Source organism: Nelusetta ayraudi, unplaced genomic scaffold (genome assembly GCF_046127955.1).
Source record: "Nelusetta ayraudi isolate G7.1 ecotype Tasmania unplaced genomic scaffold, CSIRO-AGI_Nayr_v1 ptg000097l, whole genome shotgun sequence".
Lineage (NCBI taxonomy): Eukaryota > Metazoa > Chordata > Actinopteri > Tetraodontiformes > Monacanthidae > Nelusetta > Nelusetta ayraudi.
Genome location: NW_027466147.1, coordinates 2,445,586 through 2,461,756, shown reverse-complemented (window position 1 = coordinate 2,461,756; position 16,171 = coordinate 2,445,586). Strand labels below are relative to the sequence as shown.

General features: G+C 50.2%; 1 protein-coding gene across 1 annotated transcript in view; it reads right to left on the bottom strand.

The window, feature by feature from the left end:
- Nucleotides 1–11,720, bottom strand: part of ppargc1b (peroxisome proliferator-activated receptor gamma, coactivator 1 beta) — a 70,620-nt gene extending 58,900 nt beyond the window's left edge. Inside the window, exon 1 of the mRNA XM_076048009.1 lies at nucleotides 11,582–11,720. Coding sequence (XP_075904124.1) covers nucleotides 11,582–11,662 — 81 coding nt within the window. The 5' untranslated portion in view covers nucleotides 11,663–11,720. The remainder of the gene's footprint in view (nucleotides 1–11,581) is intronic.
- Nucleotides 11,721–16,171: the final 4,451 nt, after the last annotated feature.

Genomic DNA, 16,171 nt, shown 5'->3' with positions numbered 1-16,171 from the left:
TGAAACGAGCCGCCCCGGCTCCCGTTTTTTTGGAACGCCGACTGCGGACGCTGCTGCCGGCAGAGTGGAGTGCGTGTGTGCGTGCGTGGGCGTACTACTACTATCAAAGTCGAGGCAAACATGAGCGGGGCCGAGTTAAAAATAAGCCTCCACAACTGCTGCAACCACTCCTCCAGGTCCGGCAGAGGAAGTGCACCGAGACACTCTGCATAACCCGTGAATGCACCGCGTAATCCCTAACCTTGTGCAGCGTGGGTCGTAATCACATGCAATAATCCCGCTGGGCCGGTGGATTATTCAGAGGGAAGAGGACCGTGAACTATCTTCTAGAGTGAGCGTATGTACGTACGGAGCAGTACACGTTATTGGCAGGATACCAGCATGCATGTCGCTACCTCGTCTTGGCAGGCTGCAGCATGGTACGAGGGGCGATGCGCCACACGTAACATTTGGGTGCCCGTCCTGACATCTTTACGACTCGAACCGCCCGACCGCTAAGTCGGGGACGAGTTCCAGCCAAAACACTGGCAAAGTGTCAAGAGGGAGAGGGAACAGCGGCGGCCACGTCGGCGCACAAACAGACATCAGGGGGAGCCTGAGGAGCGCTTGAGGTTGTCGTTCATCTCCCGTGTTCTGCCACAGTGTGGCGCTCCGTCAAAGTCGGGCACCTGGTTTGGGAGGAGAAGAGCGGGACTGACTTTTCACCGTCTGACAGCAACGCGGCCTCGGACGGACGGAGGCTGAAGCCTTCAGACGAGCAATAGAAACGCGACGAATAAACGGCGGGAAATAAATCCCATCTCAACGGCCCAATCGCGAGTCTGACGCAGAAACACGAGGGAGAGGAAGGAATAAAAAAGCTCCGACTGGATGAGACGCTGGTTCCAGCTGCCGTGAGGAAGTTTGGAATTTGTCGCTGGGAATGAAGATGACGTTCCGTGTTGTGGTGGTGCCAGCTACGGCCATTACAGCACTGTTTGTGCACCCTGTGCTCTTAAAACACTCCCGTTTGCAGGTAAGCAGTGCAGTGCAGTGCAGAAGCTGTGCACAGTACGACGCAGGCCGACAACAACAGACCTTGAGCACGGCCAATGAGAAGGCCTCCTACTCCCAATCACACCGTGATGCCCAACATCCGGCCCCCGCCCCTGCGGTGTCCCGCGGGGCCGAGGTATCTGCATCCAGCTCATCTCCGCCCAGGTTTCTTTTTTTTTTTCTTTTCTTCTCACAGAAACACACAAGGTTCCTGGGCGCAGTCCTCCTCGCTTTAAAATAAGACGCCTCCCTGGCGGCCGGCTGCCCCCGTGATAAATCAGGTAACCGCTGAGAAGTAGGCCAGCGCGCCAGCGCGGCCACCGCTGGGGCCTCCGCACGCTTCCCCTGCAAAGCCCTGAGCCGCCGGCTGAGACCGGATTCCCTTCCCCGTCCAAGCGCTCGCCGCCGCCGCCGCCTCCTCAGCGCGACGCCTCACCGAGCCGCGGCGGTGGCGGCGGTGGTGGTGGGCGTGCACGCGCGTCCCCTGCGCAAACGTGCGCACGAGCTGAATGTCAAAGCGCCCCTCCGCGCTGGTGTTGACACTATCAATATGGCGACGGGGGTCCGTGTGATGAATACAAATTTCAGGTAAAGGTTAGCTAAGGACGGACTGCGCCCGGGCACACGAACCCCGCACGCCTACCGACGCGCACGCCACAGCACAGGGGGTGGAGGAGGAAGAGGAGGAGGGGGTGGATGAGGAGGAGGAGGAGGATGAGGAAGAGGAGGAGGAGGAGGAGGAGGAAGAGGAGGCTGACGTGAGAAGAAATGCAGATGAGGCGATGAGAGCGTGCATCAGCTGCTGCCGGTGAGTCCAGCAGGCCTTGCAAAGGCTGTTTTATTGATTCCTCCAGAATAAAACTCCTGATGAGCAGACACCGCCTTTCTTTGCCAAACAAAAGAATAAATAAAATAATATTCAGAACCAAAAATATCCACCCTGAGGACTGTGATTATTCAGCAAGACTTCAAAAAAGTGCAGATTGTGATGCAAATAAGCAGCAGGCTCCCTTCACCTCCACAATATTCCATTTATTTAGCACAAAATCAGAAGTGCACAAGAATGGAGTGGATCTGTCAGGACAGGAAACTGATCATGTCTGAAATTTAACAAACAAACAAAAAAATAATAATAAATAATAATAATAATAATAATTAAATGGAAAACGAAATGACAGAAATGCTCTGGACAAATCTTCATTAGCCGGGCTTCTGTGAGACCGACCTGTTTAAAAGGAAAATCACTGAAACATGTTGCATAACCGCTCTGGGAGGCCCAGAACATTAAGCATCTTCCCACTTCCTGTCAGATATACATTGTGTTTGCATCCTCGTGGGACCCACAACGACGACCGGAACCGCGGCCACATCCCCCCCCCGCCCCCCCAGTCCTCAATTAGCGCTCCCTAATTTCATTAACCAAACTTGAGTCGGGATAAATTCCCCCCCTGAGCTCGGCAATAATGAGGAGAATTAAAAGTTAAAGCACCGCATGGGGGAGCTGGGATTTATGCACGGAGCTTATCTACGATATCATATCATAAAAGAAAAGGTTTGGAAGTTTGTAATGATTGTTTTGGTGGTGACATAACACGCTGAACATTCTCCAGATTTAACAGAAAGAAGCGATAAAACCAAAACAATGGGGCGTCTCCGGGTTGGGACCGCCAGGCCGTCAATCATTCACCAGGTCAGCGCAGGAGATGATTCCCGAGCCGGCTCGCCAGAACACTGCCAAGGTCCAACCGCTGCGTTAATGATTTAACAGCGAAAGAAGCGGAAAAAAAAAAAAAAAAAACTTCAACGTGGAGCAAAAGAATCGACAACGTGAAGCTGGCAGGAGAGCCTGCGAATCACAGCTCGGCGGCGAGGTTTCCATCCTGAACATCCCACCCGGGGGCTTTGAGTCCTGCTCGGCTCCGGCTGGGCCACGTGCTTCCTTCCCGCTGTTGCTAGCCGCGGGACACGCAAACCCGGGCAGGACTCGGCCTCGTCCAGCGCTGAGGGAAAGATCGAGTGCAGGATTTCGCAGAGCTAAGAGCGGCGTGTTTGAGATTACATTTGTTTCCTAGCAGCTAATAAGCCTGGCTAACCCCTGAAATGGATACATTTTGTTTTTTTAAAAAGCTGTAGGTGAAGACCGACTGCGGTCTCGGAGGCTCAGGCGAGCCTGATTTCACCGGTTGTGGCCGCCGCGTTCCCAAGCATTCCCATTTTTGGAGCTTTATTTTCCATCCACTGAAGCAGCTGTGCATGATCACTCACACACACCCCCGCCGCCACCACCACCTCACCCCCACCCAAAAAAAAAAAGCTCTGCACATCTCCAGAAAACATATTTAGCCATCTGTTAAAAGCCTCCTGCTAAAAACCGGCTTAGCGACGTTTTATGTGCAGTGTTACGGAAACAGACGGCAGCAGGTGCAACGGTCAGAGGGCGATGCGCTAACCTGCCAACGTCTGTGACATCACAAAGGGCTGATTGCCAGCACTGTGTGGTTTAGTTTGGTGCACATTTTTGCGAGGCAGGCAGGAGGCCTGAAGGACGGACTTTTTATGTCATTCCTGAGATGTTTCCCTCAGAGGACACCGACGCCGTTCATTACTATTATTATCATCATCATCATGAGTTATTTCACACTGGGGCTTTCAATTTGAAGAGGGAACCTTTCAAGCATTTGCTGGCTCCATTCATCATTGTCTGAAACCTGGACTAAGGTCGGCGCTGAAGGCGAAAAGAGACCAAAGATAAGGGCAATAATTAAAAACCAAAATGCAAAAGAAATGAACGGTGCAGCGAGTGTGGGATTCTTTCTTTAGCGCTTTAGCTTAAAGCAGCGTTAGCATCACGCTTTGGATTCAAATGCCCTTTAACACAAATACTTCAAAGCGATGCCTAAAATAACACAAATACTTCAGAGCGATGCCTAAAATAACACAAATAGCTAAGCTAATACGTCAAACCAACCAAGACTAAGACAAACCCGTTAGCAAACGTCTGGTTAGCCACGTTCACCCGCTAACACTAACCAAAAAAAAATTCCACGACGAGGAGACAAAACAATATACCGCTCAGTCGCAAAACAAAAGGTGACCCAGGGCGCCGCGTTCCTGCTGGCCGGAGTGGAACAGCCAATGGATCCCCGAGCAAATCAATTATCGAGAGAGTCTCCGCCTCTCACCTGCCTCGGTTAGCATGTGCGCTAGTGACCGCTCACTCGGACACGTCGCGCAGGCTGTTTTTGCCGTTCTTCCCTGTTAGGACTGTTTAAAAACAGCCGCCGCGGAGCAGAGAGAGTAGAACAACACCGGTAGTTAGTTTTCCACCGGTAGTTAGTTTTCCACTGGAAGACAAATAATAGCAACGCGTTACAATAAAAACAAAAAACAAAATCACAGTGGAAGCCTGATGGATCACTGGGGGATCTTCTGTGGAAGGAGCCTTACTCCCACTGTGACGCACACACACACACACACACACACACACACACACACACGCGTGCGCACACACTGATGAGGCAGTTAGACTCTCAGGAGCTTTGGCAACATTGTCCAACAGTGTCAATTGCGGCACGTTTGAGTGCTGCTGCATCACGGACTGGATGGTGTCGCTCATCCATGACACACAATGACACGACAGGCTGTGAATCTGACACCACAGATCAACAAAACACACACCTCCAGCTCCCTGCAATTACAGACAGCAGCAAACTGCTTATTCTTTATTCGCTCTATTAATCAGACGCCTCCTTGACCCGATGAACCTGCTGACTGCAGGTTCGCCGGGCCGACGCCACCGCCTGAACTATTAATAGACGCTTGAAAATCAATAGCACGAAGCCATAGGCGCACGTTCGCGGGGGGGGGGACCAGAGCCGAGCGACAGAAGGAGGACCAGGTGAGTCACTGCAAAGGCTGCAGCACTGCAACATCACGACTCGGGCAGACGGCGAGGAAGCGCAGGCGGCGGCGATGCATTAGAGCAGAGGATGGAGAGATGGAGAAGGAAGGAGCGATGGAAAGAAGAGAGAGGACGGTGGATAACCGAGGAAGCGGGGGAACCGTCGAATGCAGGGGAAAGGATTAGAGGGTGGAAGATGGAGGAGGAGGAGGAGGAGGAGGAGCGAGAGGAAGAGGAAGAGGAAGGAAATGCAATCAGAAGCAGAGGAGGAGAGACGAGAAGACGGAGCAGGTAGCGGCAGAGAAAATGGGAGAGCAGGAAATGGGACACGCAGGTGGAAAAACATCAGGAAACGTGAGCAGAGGCTGGGAGGTAGATGAGGGAAATGAAAAAAGAAGAGGTGGAGGAAGGAGAAAGGAAGAGGAGACGAGGGGAACGGGAAGGAAAAAACAAGAGGGAAACGAGCGACGACAAAGCAGGTGAAGCAGCAGGAAGACAGCGGAGGAGAGGGAACCTGAGAGAGGAGGGGGGGGGAGGGAGGGATGGCAGGAAGTGGAGAGGAAAAAGCAAGAGAGTCAACTAGAGAGGAGAAAAGCCAGGGGGGGGGGAGACAGGAAGTGGTTGCAGAGCATCTCCAGCTCGGTGGAAATCCAAATTATTTGCCATCAACACCAGAATCCCATCACTGTGAGGTGGCTGGTGGACACACACCTGCCTGTCTGTCTGCCTGCCTGCCTGTCTGTCTGCCTGTCTGTCTGTCTGCCTGCCTGTCTGCCTGCCTGCCTGCTTGCCTGTCTGCCTGCCTGTCTGCCTGTCTGCCTGTCTGTCTGCATGCCTGCCTGCCTGCCTGTCTGCCTGTCTGCCTGTCTGTCTGCCTGAGGTCCTACCTGTTCTCTCCGACCGTCTCCTTCCGATACAAATCACATTTCCTCAGCCCACTTTGTAAGAGCCACACGTCCGGCTTCTGAATTCTGATGGAGGTCAGAGAGGGACGGCGTGACTCCTGAACCCCAAATTAGATCCAAGCGTCTGCCAGTCGGAGAGGACGGACGTCCGGCTGACCGCTGCGGGATAAAGTGCTGACCATCGACTTGGGGAGCCGCAAGCTAACGGCCTCCCGGCGGCTTCGTTGCCGTTTTTTTTTTTTATCCGTTCGTTGTTGTTGTTGTTTTTTTTGCGCCGATGCGATTAGCGTTTGTAAAATGGGCGGGAGTTGCGTGCGGCGGTTGAGTCATTTGTCGTCATCGTGGGGGAACAATCTGGTCTCGGGAAAAGAAAAGAAAAGAAAAGAAAAGAAAAGAAAAGGAAAGAAAAGGAAAGAAAAGAAAAGAAAAGAAAAGAAAAGAAAAGGAAAGAAAAGGAAAAAGTGCTTCCAAAACTTTTTCGATTACGCGTCCATTTCAACCTCCAGTTCACATCTTATTGCTCTCCGGGGGGGCCGCCCGCCCTGCCCGCCCTCCCCCCGCACCCCCCTACTTCCTGTTCGGTGCGGTAACCTGATGGGCGTGCAGCCAGACTCGCAGGACTCCATTCCCCGAAACTCATCCCTATGGTTTGAGGTTTCCTCCACTGGCACGCTGCAGAACGCCGGCGCCGTTAAACCTGGACGGGCGTAAAACTTTTATGATCACTGCGGGCAAACTAGCGCAACTATTTTTACTGGTTTGACGTGAACCCCCCAGACCCGAGCCGAGCAGAACTTCAAAGTGACTCATAAATAAACAACAACAACAAAACAAAAAAAAAACCTAAAAAAGAAAAAAAATACTAATACTAACGGCGCTTGTGATTTCACGCCGGGATATTTCTGGTTGGATGGGGGAGGAGGGAGGAAAGAGGGGGCGGGGGTGGGGGGGGGGGGTGGAGACGCAGACACGTGTGCCTGAATTCACATGTGACTTTGCCTTCAAGGTTGCTCAACTGAACTGCGGCGGCGGGACCGCGGACGAGAATAACTGACGAGCCTCGGCTAATATTTTACTAGCGTGCGCAGCGCGGCTGGTTGCTGCCTGTTGCAGCGGGATGAGCCTGACGGACGTGAAGTCAACCTGATCTGCCTGGAGTCGGTCCCCCCCAACCGCGTGATGGATCCGCACGGGCCCCCCAAACGAAACATCGGCTACAAGAGTCTGATGCCGATGGAGGGCCGCTAATATGTTAAAGTGGATTTTCTTCCATCCTCGCACGGCTGGAAGTCTGGAAGGTTTTTTAACTTTCTCTCGGAAGCAAAATACAAAAACAGCGACGCAGTTTCCTGGGTTGTTGCCCGCTCATGGGCGGCTAAACCAGCATTCGATGTTTCGGACGAGTCTCCGAGAACATCAGCCACAAAAGCCTGGCAACAGCGGAGAGCCGCTAACATCTTAAAGCTAAATGTTTTTTCAGTGTCATGCTGTTTTACTCAGACAGAAAACACAACAACACACGCAGCCACGCAGTTTCCTGTTGATTTAGGAGCCGATTAGCGACCAACTTTAGCGGCAGCGGCAACGACACAACTGGCGGCAGCAAACACATTTTTGGTCGTCACCGAGCGAGCGCATGGATCCAGACAGGGGCGGGGCTTCGATCAAACGCATTTGCACGGAGCCGATTGATTGGATCCACTCGGCGACTGGCCATCGCTGCTCGCTGAACAGCCACGGGGAAACTTTGAGAGAGCCAATACCCGATACTGACCGCCAGCACATCAAGCTGCTGCAGTGGTGGATGAAACAGAAGAAGGAGGAGAAGAAGAAGAAGAAGGACAGCGAGCTTTGAAGTCTGGATATTAGACCTTGGTCCTCATTCACTGTGGGTCACTGCTATCCGTCAGCCAGCTGATAAAAGCAAAGCTCTATGACCATAACTAGTAGAAACGGTAAGTTGTGGAGATAAAAGCTTTAAAGCTCCCACATTCTGCTGCCCATATTCTCATCGTTGTCCAGCTGTCCAGAAAACAGCAACGTTAGCCCACTGTTTGCAGCATCCTGCTTTGGACCTACCAAAACACATGGAAGGAGTCAAAAAAAAAAAAAAAAAAACTTCCAAAGGATGTTTGCACCCAATTCTTTAAGTGTCTGTCAAGCGTCAGAGTTCAGTGATCATTATTATCATTATTGTAACAAAACATTGGGAGAGGTGAATTCTAGGATAGTGTGGAACTTTAAAGATGTCAACAAGCCCCGTGACGAAGGTGTGATAGGAAGAGATTTATTCACATCTCCGCACGTTCGACTCCCTCAGAGGAGCCACAATCTGCAGCTGAATGAGCGAGAGGGAGAAAAATGGAGCCGACAGGCAGGAACTAGAGTGAGCTGTGCGAGAGCGAGGGTAGCAGTCACATGTTCGGGGGGGGGGGGGGGTTGAGGATGAGAGAGAGAGAGAGAGAGAGGGAGGGAAGAGGGAGGAGACCGCATGTCACTCCTCTCCACTACGTCAGGGGGTGACGCCTCCCTCTCTCTCTCCCTCCCTCCCTCCCTCCCACTACGACTCACATGACTGCAGCAGTCCTGTTCTGTAACTCCAGTCACGAGGATAGAGTAGTATTACAATAAGCAGCCAGCAGGGGCAAGCCACATAGACACGCGCTGGCAGAAGGGCTGGAGAGAGAGAGAGAGAGAGAGAGAGAGAGAGAGAGAGAACCTAATAGCCCCGAGTAAATATTAACATATCAACGCCGCTCTCGTAACACCGACCGTCTTATCGGACTGCACGGCGAGAAAGATCAAACGCGCCTTCGTTTCTTTTTTCAGGTCTCCTTCTTCCTCGTCTTCGTTCACCTGCCACTTCAAACCCTCTGCACAACAATAATAGAAATATAATATATACATATATACATATATATTGTATTTACATATATACATACATACATACATACATATTTGTATGTGTGTATATGTTTACACATATACATATAGATACATATATACATATACACACAGACTCTCACACACACACATATATATATATGTATATACATATATATATATATATATATATATACATATAAATATACATACAAATCATATAATACTATATACATACATACATACATACATACATACATACACAAATCAGCAGGCACGCACACACACACACACACACACACACACACACACACACACACACACACACACAGCTGCTGTTTAACATGCAGCCAGCCACCTCGCAGCACGTTGCCAGGCTGTACACACGTTCACTGCGTTCACTGCGTCTTTCTTCAAGGGGATTTCTTTTTTTAATGTCTATTTTTTTAGCCGACGATTGAAACGGCCCAGCGTGAGATCGAGAGGCCTGCAAATCTTGTGGCGGCGGCAGCAGCATCATCATCATGTGATAAACAAGCACGAAAACCTAAGAACAAATAAACGACGTCAACGCTCTGCAAACTCTGCAGATCGATCATGTGACTAATTATCATAATATCTGCCATGATGGACGTCGATCTCATGATTTTTCTTTTCTGCTGATTTCTTTATGATTTGATAAGTAGTGCGTGTGTGGTGGGGGGTGGAGGCTGGGGGGGGGGGGGGGCACATGTCACTGCTGCATGTTATAAATAGCCCACAGTCATCCCACCAACACACTGAACTAACCTGCTTAAGCTGTCAATCGGTATAGTGACAGACAACCCTCTCTGCGGACGCACACATTCGCGTGCACTGCGCAGCACAGGCAGGAGAGCGAGCGAGCGCGCACACGCACACGCACGTCACCTACGTCATCTCAAGATGCGGTGACACCTTGAATTGCAGTGATGTGAGGATCCGAGCGCGCATCCCGGCCAGAGGACATCGCGCACCAAATCACCAAACCGCATTTAGAAAAGTGCGGATTTTGTTGTTGCTTGCAAGAATGCAGCCGAACTAAAACCCCGAACCGACAGCCTTGAAGTGACCGTTAATAAATAAAGCACCACTTGTAATTCGGGATGCTCATGACGTGGATGGCACGATTTTAAATTGAAGATCTGTGGTCTTCTTCTAAGGGGGTCACAGCCCACTCAGCACTGCCACCAGAGAGAGGAACTACCTTACAGGGAGATTATGGGGGGGATTAACTGGGGAGCAGGTCTTAAAAGTTCACATGCTATTTTAACACCTGCTTCCTGGTCTTGGGTATGTCAGCCGAATCCATGAGCAGACTGTGGTGCTTCGTCAAAAACTGTTGGATTGCAGGAATGTTACGCGGCAGGGCCATTCAGGGGGTGATGCGTCCAAAATCCAATGAATTCCAAACGCGATCCGGCGCGTTGGTTTATTTCTGGGCATTTAGTGCACTCAATCAACCAATCAATGAATAAATAAATAAACAAACACCCGCACACGGTCCCGCAGTGACGGCTCGGTTCCCCGCAGCAAGCCGTGGAAGACGCACGGCGGGGCGGATGCGCATTACCAAACACAGCCCGTGTGCACCACGGCGACGTTTTGTAACCGTCGCCTAGTCATTACGCAAACACTTACTAAACGCCCCGACCAACTTTTTTTTTTCTTCTTCTTCTTTTTCTTCCTCTCCCACCCCCAAGCACCCGATACTCCGCACTGTTATGACACGTTCGTCTAGACTTGATTCACCCGGGACACGCAAACCGAGAATCGACGTGAAAAGTCGAAGGCGCAGAGCCGAGGCAGAGATCCACCGGGGGCTAAGCTGCCCGTGGCGAGGCAAGCGGCTTAATGCACGAGCGGGGTTGGGGTGGGGGAAATAACACACAGCACAGCAGACTTTTGCCGCACAGTTTCCAGAAATGTGTTTTTTATTCAACACGTGCTCGTTTTTTGTTTTTTTTTTTTTTTCTGTTTCACAAACCATCACAAACAGCTGTATCAAAAACATGGGGGGGGGGAAAGGGGGGGCGGAGGGGGGGGTCTGTTTTAGAGAATCATCACAACACCGGCGTCACTTTAATTTGCGCCCTTTTCGTAACAATACACCCCCCCCCAAAAAAAAAAAAAAAAAAAAAAAAAAATCCAGCGTGATCGATAAAACACAATCTCACAATACGGTTCTCAATTCCTCGAGGCTGAGTCCAGGCGTTGCGGCCAGGCGCACCACGTGTCAGGCGGCACAAATTGAAACTTCCCTCAAGATTGCGTCAAAAACAAAAAAAAAAAAGTTTCTCCGTCTCCTCTCTCTTGCATACCAAATAATCCCCGGCAGCTCGGAGCTCCGCTCGGCCGCTCTGCAGTTGCCGGACGCCCGGCAACGGCGCCTTTTTTTATCCGCATTTCCCCAAAAAAAAGAAAAAAGAAAAAAGAAATCCAGCGAAGAAACACACACACACACACACACACACACACACACACACACACACACACACACACCAAAATGATGACAATTGCAAAAAGCACGTGAAAGCCAGACGTCAAGACCACCCTTGCCGCGCGCGCGCGCGTGCACGTCCCCCCCCATACACACACACACACACACACACACACACACATACACACACGCACGCACGCACGCGGTCCGAGACACCGGCTCGCTCGCTCGCTCGCTCGCGCTCTACCTCTGCGTGCGTTGCATCAGAGCGGAGATGCTGCCGCTGACAAGCCGCGGCAAAAACGCCGGCTTGTCAGCGCCACGGCGGGCGACGCGCCCAGACGACCCCCCGACCACCGAGGCCACGGCTGGGTGCACCCGCGGAGGTCCGCCTCTTACCTGGCTGCCGGAGTTTTCTGTCAGGTAATTGAAGACAAAGGACGAGAGTTCCTCATCTAACAGTGCAGCGCAGTCCGCCATCTTCTAGTGAATGAGGAGCCGCCGAGGCGGAGAGCCGGAGTATAGCAGCAGCGGCAGCGGCAGCGGCAGCAGGAGGAGGAGCAGCAGTGGGGAAGTTCACCTGCAGGGGGCGCGTCTGTTTACACCGACACACACACACACACACACACACACACACACACACACACACACACGAGACACGCGGTGATGGGAGCTTCGGTGAGGGTGGGCTGGTGGATGATGGGGGGGGGGGGGGGGGCCTCTGCGTCTTCGGGGTGGAGGGGGGGGGGGTCCTGCAATTAAATAAATAAAAGGGGGATTAATTTGGATTTAATTGGATTAGATTTTAATTTAAATGGATTAAATTTCGCCTCAAAAGGTGGGAAAGTGGTGATAAAAGCAAGGTAGTGGTCTGTTGAATAGAGCTTAGCTGTCACTTCTCATTCTGACAGTGACATTTTCTTTTCTTTCTTTTTTTTAGCAGCCCCACCCTAATTATGAGAAATCACAATTGTCTGAAATGAAGGTGTCTTTTATGTGAAAATAATATATATAAAATAAAAGCATTATGACAGACAGCCGGACGGAGCTACAGCGCTACAGAAATCTCAACGGTGGTGTTTCCACAAAGAGTATAAAGAGTTGGCAAACTACTTTGACTGTACTTTTCACTACTGTACACACTGTGATGTAACCAGACTTATTACACGCATCGCTGTCAACAACCTCCCTGCACTCATGTGCATGCTGCTGAACACTGAAATCACTGTACATCACTCAATTCACATAAATCCCATCTGTTTATTTCAAACCTATTTTCAGCCTCACTTATATTCTGTACATGCTTATGCTGATATGTATTATTCATTTTTCATTATTTCATACATGCACTTTATCGCAACAGTTCAACTATTCATTTGCGCATATGTATACATGTATATATATATATATACATATATATATATATATATATATATACATATATATATATATATATATATATATATACAATGTGTATATACTGTACATTAGTATTTAATTCACTGCTAAGCACTCTGGTTGGATGCTAACTGCATTTCATTGCTCTGTACTTGTGATGTGTTCAATGACAATAAAGCTGAGTCTGATCATTTCCTGGTGAAGAGGCGGGAAGGAGACGCGGAAGGATTGCTCTCTACTTCTGGTTGGCTTTTGAGGTCGACTCCGCCCACTTCCACGGTGACCCGGTATCAAGTGTCCCTCACAGCAGCAGTTGGAAGTCTGGCACGCAGTCAGAGAAAACCGTGACCACGCTGCTGAATCACCTTGGAGGCAAAGGTTTGTTTCTGAGGTGTGCATGCAAAATAAAAATAAATCCCGTGAATATCTATAAAAAATGGGGGTCAAACTCTGGCCCGCGGGCCAAATTTGGCCGGCGGTGTAATTATATTTGGCACGCAGCGAGGCAATACTAAATCAATGCCAGAGCAGCTGGCCCGCTGGTAATACACAGCAACATGTCTCGCTATGACTACAAATCCCAGAATGCTCTGCTGGTGTTTTGGCCCATCAATCAGGACAGGATGTTCATTGAAGGATATTATTATTATTATTATTATTATTATTATTATTATTATTACTCAGTTGGATTATTGTTGTTATTTTTATTCGTAATTTATCATTAGCCGTGGAAAAAGGTTACATTTGAAATTTAAATCAGAGGCAGTTTGATTTTGTGCAATATTACTTCATTTAATGTAGAGTATGAAGCTTTGGGTGTTTGATATTGAGGTTGAAGCCAAACCTGTTTGGGTCCATATAAAAAGATTCACTGTTATACCTGAAGGAAGGTTTTTTTTTCTTTCAATAAATCTCGATATTAGCCTGCAACTTTGTCCAAGTTTGAAACGTGAGTTGAGTTGTGAGTTTGAGTTCCACGCCGCTGCTGTAAAACCGTCCAATTCCAAGTCTGCGACCATGTCGGCGGTCCAGGCTGAGGGTTCGCAGCTGCGTGAGCTCAGTCTGACCGCTCCTGCAAAAGCTGGCGGCGACACAAGTGCACTCGCGGCGGCGAGCGGTCCCACAGTAGCCGTTTAAGAGCGGCTTCCTGCTCGCCATTAACGCCGAGAGGACGGCGCTAAAACACTCGAAATTAGGCAGTAAACTGAGAGTGACTCCTCTTTTTTTTTTTTTTCTGTCCTCCCAGCACGGTGCCGCCATCACAATCCTCAGTAATGAGTCCCAAAATAGCAGAACGCCACAGTGTGGCATTGCCGGAACTAATGCAGGCCCACGCTCGTCTGAACTCTCGAACGTGTCGTTTGATTGCGTTACGAGGTCTCCGACAGTTCGCGGCTCCTCCCACAAGTCGCCCGTCGCGGTGCTGAAGCGGAGGATCGAGCGCCCGGGGAGACGCATCCGCTTCCAGGTTGTTGGCTTTTTTTTTTTCTTTTCTTTTTTTTTTTTTTATCACTGCATTGCAGCAAAGGCGTTGTCTGCTCGGCAAGTGTGTGTGTGTACGCGCGCGCGCGCGTGTGTGTGTGTGTGTGTGGGTCGGGGAAAGGTTAAGTGTCTGAGGCAGGTGACGGCCGTAACACAGCTCGCCGTGTCTCTCAACAGCCAGCCTGACAACACTGACCTTAATACACTATTTGTGTGTCTGAGTGTTTGTGTGTGTGTGTGTGTGTGTGCGTTCCGCTATAATTGCAAAGGCTAAAGTTACCAAATGCTCGACTCCAGCGAGCGCCGCAACGTTTTTCTCAGACTTCTTGGACTTGGGCCACATTGCCCTGATCAAAGATGGCGACTTTGTCTCCACTTCCTGTCCTTGCGGAGGGCGGAGCAACGGGACCTGACCTTGCCGACCCCCAAACTCCTCCAACCGGGGGCGGCTACTTGTGTTCCAAAGAAGAGAAGCTATATTTTGGCCTCGAACATTCAATTTGTTCGTCTATTTGCATTCATTTGCATTCATTGTCGCTCGCTATTATCGACTCCGCCTCCACCGCAGGCCCGAGCCGCTGCAGGTGCGTCCGGGCGATAGTTTTCTTCTTCCAGGTTCGGAGTTTTTGGTGCATCAACTCCTCAGCGGAGCGAGAAGTGACTGGAGTTGTTTTGATCCGATTCTGGACGGTCGTCAGAACCCTGGCGGGGGGGAAGAATACGCTCGGTCACGGCCGCCGCCTCTTCCAGCGCTGCGGATTTCACGCCGGCTCGTTTTGGCTGGGCGTTGTTTATCTTTATCTTACACCCGACGGATGAAGCCGTCCTTTTTTAACGCCAGAGCGTTTTCTTTCGTCGGAGGTGAAAACCCGGAGGAGCAGGGCCGCTCAGAGGAAACGACCGCGGGCGAACCGACCTCGCGCAAAATCTCCGCGTCTTTCTGTGGCGCCGAGCTTTTCCACGAATGCGGCGGCCGTTCCTTGCCTTGCGTCTATTCTGCTTGCACGCCTCTGAAACACACTGACACAGTCTGTGCACACACACAGTCTACACAGCAGACTGGTCACAGCAGGTTCAATTAGAGCTGTGTCATAGAAAGAAAAAGCAGGATTGGAGAAGTGATCATGAGACACAGACAGGAATAAAGGAAGTGGCCTTGTTTTATCACTCATTATTACATCAATATGCGTGTGTGTGTGTGTGTGTGTGTGTGTGTGTGTGTTTCACTCGTTGCTCATTGTTTTCATCAAACAGAAGTGGCTCCTTCTCCTTCTGTGCTCAACAAGGCAGACGTTAGTTTTAAAACATGTTTATTTCGTAAAGATTGCTGTCGCGACACCAAATGATGAGTGGGATTATTATTATTATTTTTATTTTTTTTTTAACAAAATGTTCACTTCAAAAGCATAGAAATAAATTTTACAGTTTCTCCCTGCCTCCTGTTTCTGAGAAATCCAAGAGTTTGGAAAACAACTGCGGTTCAAACTGGCGGGACAAAAGCGAAAAGCGTCGTGTGCGTCCGCGACTTTAAGCTCCGCCGTGCTGACGAGCCGACAACAACTGACTCCGATGGTTAAAGCTGCTGCCTTTTTATCCTTCCTCAGCACGCAGTCACCCTGGGTGAGGTTTATTTGGTGGAAGAGGCTTGTTTTGTTTTGACAGATATGCGTTGCTCGTTGCGCAACGGTGGCACTTCAAGTCAATTTCTCAATCGCTCTAATACTTCATTTTTCAGAGGGATTCTCACAGCCGGACCTGCAGAGAAAACTCCCCTCCTCGTTTGCATGCAACTCCCGTTTCACAGTGACGTCAAGTTACTCTGCAAACAAGCTCCGAGTTTGTTTGGTTCCTCGCACGCCCCCGACGCAAATTACATCACCGCAAAGCATCGGCGCGCGCAATTCACAGGCTTCTCACGTGTGGAGAAGCACACAGAAGGTGTTCATTAAAAATGGGAGAAGTGCAGCTTGCAGCTTGCAGCGAGCTCGTTCAACAGCTTCCTCTTCCTGTCGCAACCCAAAGCCGGCGCTGCACGACGGTGCCTTCGAGTGAACACCGACGCATCGGACAGAAGGTGATTTGAAAAGTGTCTCGTAAGCAGCGGTGACG